Source organism: Uloborus diversus, chromosome 8 (genome assembly GCF_026930045.1).
Source record: "Uloborus diversus isolate 005 chromosome 8, Udiv.v.3.1, whole genome shotgun sequence".
NCBI lineage: Eukaryota > Metazoa > Arthropoda > Arachnida > Araneae > Uloboridae > Uloborus > Uloborus diversus.
In genome coordinates, this window is record NC_072738.1 from 111,540,688 (window position 1) to 111,542,993 (window position 2,306).

The 2,306-nt window shown below is 40.1% G+C and overlaps 1 protein-coding gene across 1 annotated transcript; it reads right to left on the bottom strand.

Annotated features, from left to right (window-relative positions):
- Nucleotides 1-210: 210 nt before the first annotated feature.
- LOC129228540 (uncharacterized) lies at nucleotides 211-1,986 on the bottom strand. Its single transcript, XM_054863221.1, has one exon. The coding sequence runs from the start codon at nucleotides 1,984-1,986 to the stop codon at nucleotides 211-213; it is 1,776 nt and encodes a 591-aa protein (XP_054719196.1).
- Nucleotides 1,987-2,306: the final 320 nt, after the last annotated feature.

Here is a 2,306-nt window from a genome sequence, read left to right on the forward strand (position 1 = left end):
AACTTAGAAAAATTTAATTACAGCACAATAAACTACAATGTTAGTTGCAAATAAAAACTTGTTAATTAATAAACACAACATAATGAAGATATCGGCAACGAACTCTCTCGAAAATAAAATCTCAAGAATTTTTTGAATATTACATACTGCTATAAGAACTGCTACGAGGTGCGCGAGTCCGGCTAATTTATTTAAACTTAACTACTCAGTTCAGCTCAGTTCTTGGGCGTTTTCCACACTCCCCACCTTGAGTTCAGGGCTCGGGACTCCGGAACTCAACTTCAATGCTGTCAGGCTAGATGATGAACTGGTGGTGGTGGTGCAACACAAATCCTCAAGAACAGTCACAGGAGGGGGTTTTAACTTTTGAAGCTCACAAGATGACACCGCTCCCAACTCCAGAGAACACAACTTTTTAACAGGACGAATGAAGACACCCGTTTTTGTCTTGACTTTAGCAACTCGCACACATCCATCCTTACTTGTGAACACTTCTAGAACTCTTCCGAGTGGCCAGTCAATTCTTTTACAGTTATCTGTCCACACGATAACTAAGTCACCAACTTTTAGAACTGGAGAATTATTTCTATTAGTCAGAGGTTGTCGCAACTGTCCGAGATATTCCACTCGAAATCTCGAACGGAGATCTTTTCGTATTTTCTGTGTATACGCGTGACGTTTATTTAATTTCTGATGATCCAGCACATCTAAGTCTGGAACACCGATTTCTCTAATCTCTTGCAAAAACATAGAAGGTGTAATCGGGGTAAGATCTTGAACGTCATCACTAACGTAAGTCAACGGTCGCGAATTTATGATACTCTCACAGTCGCAGAGGACTGTTAACATCTCTTCATAATCCAACGATGTTTGACCCAAAACTTTTCTTAAAATTCTCTTCAAAACTCCTACTAACCTTTCCCAAAATCCTCCCCACCAGGGAGCAGAAGGGGGGATAAAAATCCAAGCAATAGAAGAAGCAGTAGTTTCATCTTGAATCTTTTTCCAATCAATCTTGCTTAATTGGTTTTTTGCGCCAACGAAGTTCTTTCCGTTATCGGAATAAATAATTGACGGTCTGCCTCTTCTCGCGATGAATCTCCTCAACCCCAAAAGAAAGTTATCTGTAGACACTGAAGTCAACATCTCAACATGAACAGCTCTAAAAACAGCACAGGTGAAAATCAAAATCCAAACTTTTGAGTTATCTTTGAAGATCAAGGGTCCTGCTAGATCTATTCCTAGAATTTCGAAAACTGATGCATCTTTTACACGATTTTCCGGTAAAACACTTTCCTGAACTTCGGGCGGTTTAGAGTTGAATCTTCGACACACAATACAGGACTTGATTGCCTTCTTAATGGTTTTCCGGCTCTTCAAAATCCAGTACTTTTCTCGAAGCGCTGACATAAGCAGTTGTACGCCACAATGTCCTAACTCTTTATGTTTCCACCGAATGAGACTAAGGACAACCGGGTGTTCGGAGGGAAGTACAACTGGAAGCCGAAAATGCATGTCATCATCTCTAAAAAATATCTTCGTTTTCACTCGAATCAAGGCATCGTCGCCTACGATTGTATTGATCGATCTTAATCTTGCGTCAGGATTTCTTCCAAAAGCTTCTGATTGAATTTGCTTTAAAATTACTTGTTCAGCCTTTTGAAGCCCTTTACTGTCAAGAACACCAAATCGTCTATCTTTTTTGGATTTTTTACAATTTTCTACAAATCTGTAAATCCACGCGGTGATTCGTAGTAGTTTAACGTAAGAAGAATATCTGTAGTAGTATTTTCCCTTATCTTCGGAGTTAGTAGCTGTGATTATAACTTTCTTCTTTTCTGCGTTCACTACTTCCATGTCAGGCAGAAATTCGTCTTTCGGCCAATATTCGGCAGATCTCTTCAACCAGTCCGGTCCGCACAGCCATTCCGTACGCAATAGCTTTCCTAAGGTACATCCTCGGGACGGAATGTCAGCTACGTTCATTACTCCTAGTACGAATCTCCACTGTTAAATTTTTGTCAGTCTTCTGATTTCTTGAACACGATTTTCTACGAATGTTGCCCACGGGCCTTCCTTTTTTATCCAAAATAGCACATCCATAGAATCTGACCAAAAGACAGTTTTTACGGCTTCGAGACGTAAGTCGCATATGATGGTGTTTGCTAATCTAGCTCCAATCGAACAAGCTAAAAGTTCAAGACGAGGAATCGTAATCTTTTTTAAAGGAGCAACTCTAGCTCTAGCGGCAATCAAATGACAAGTTACTGGGGATCCAACCTGTTCCACTCTAAAATATATGCACG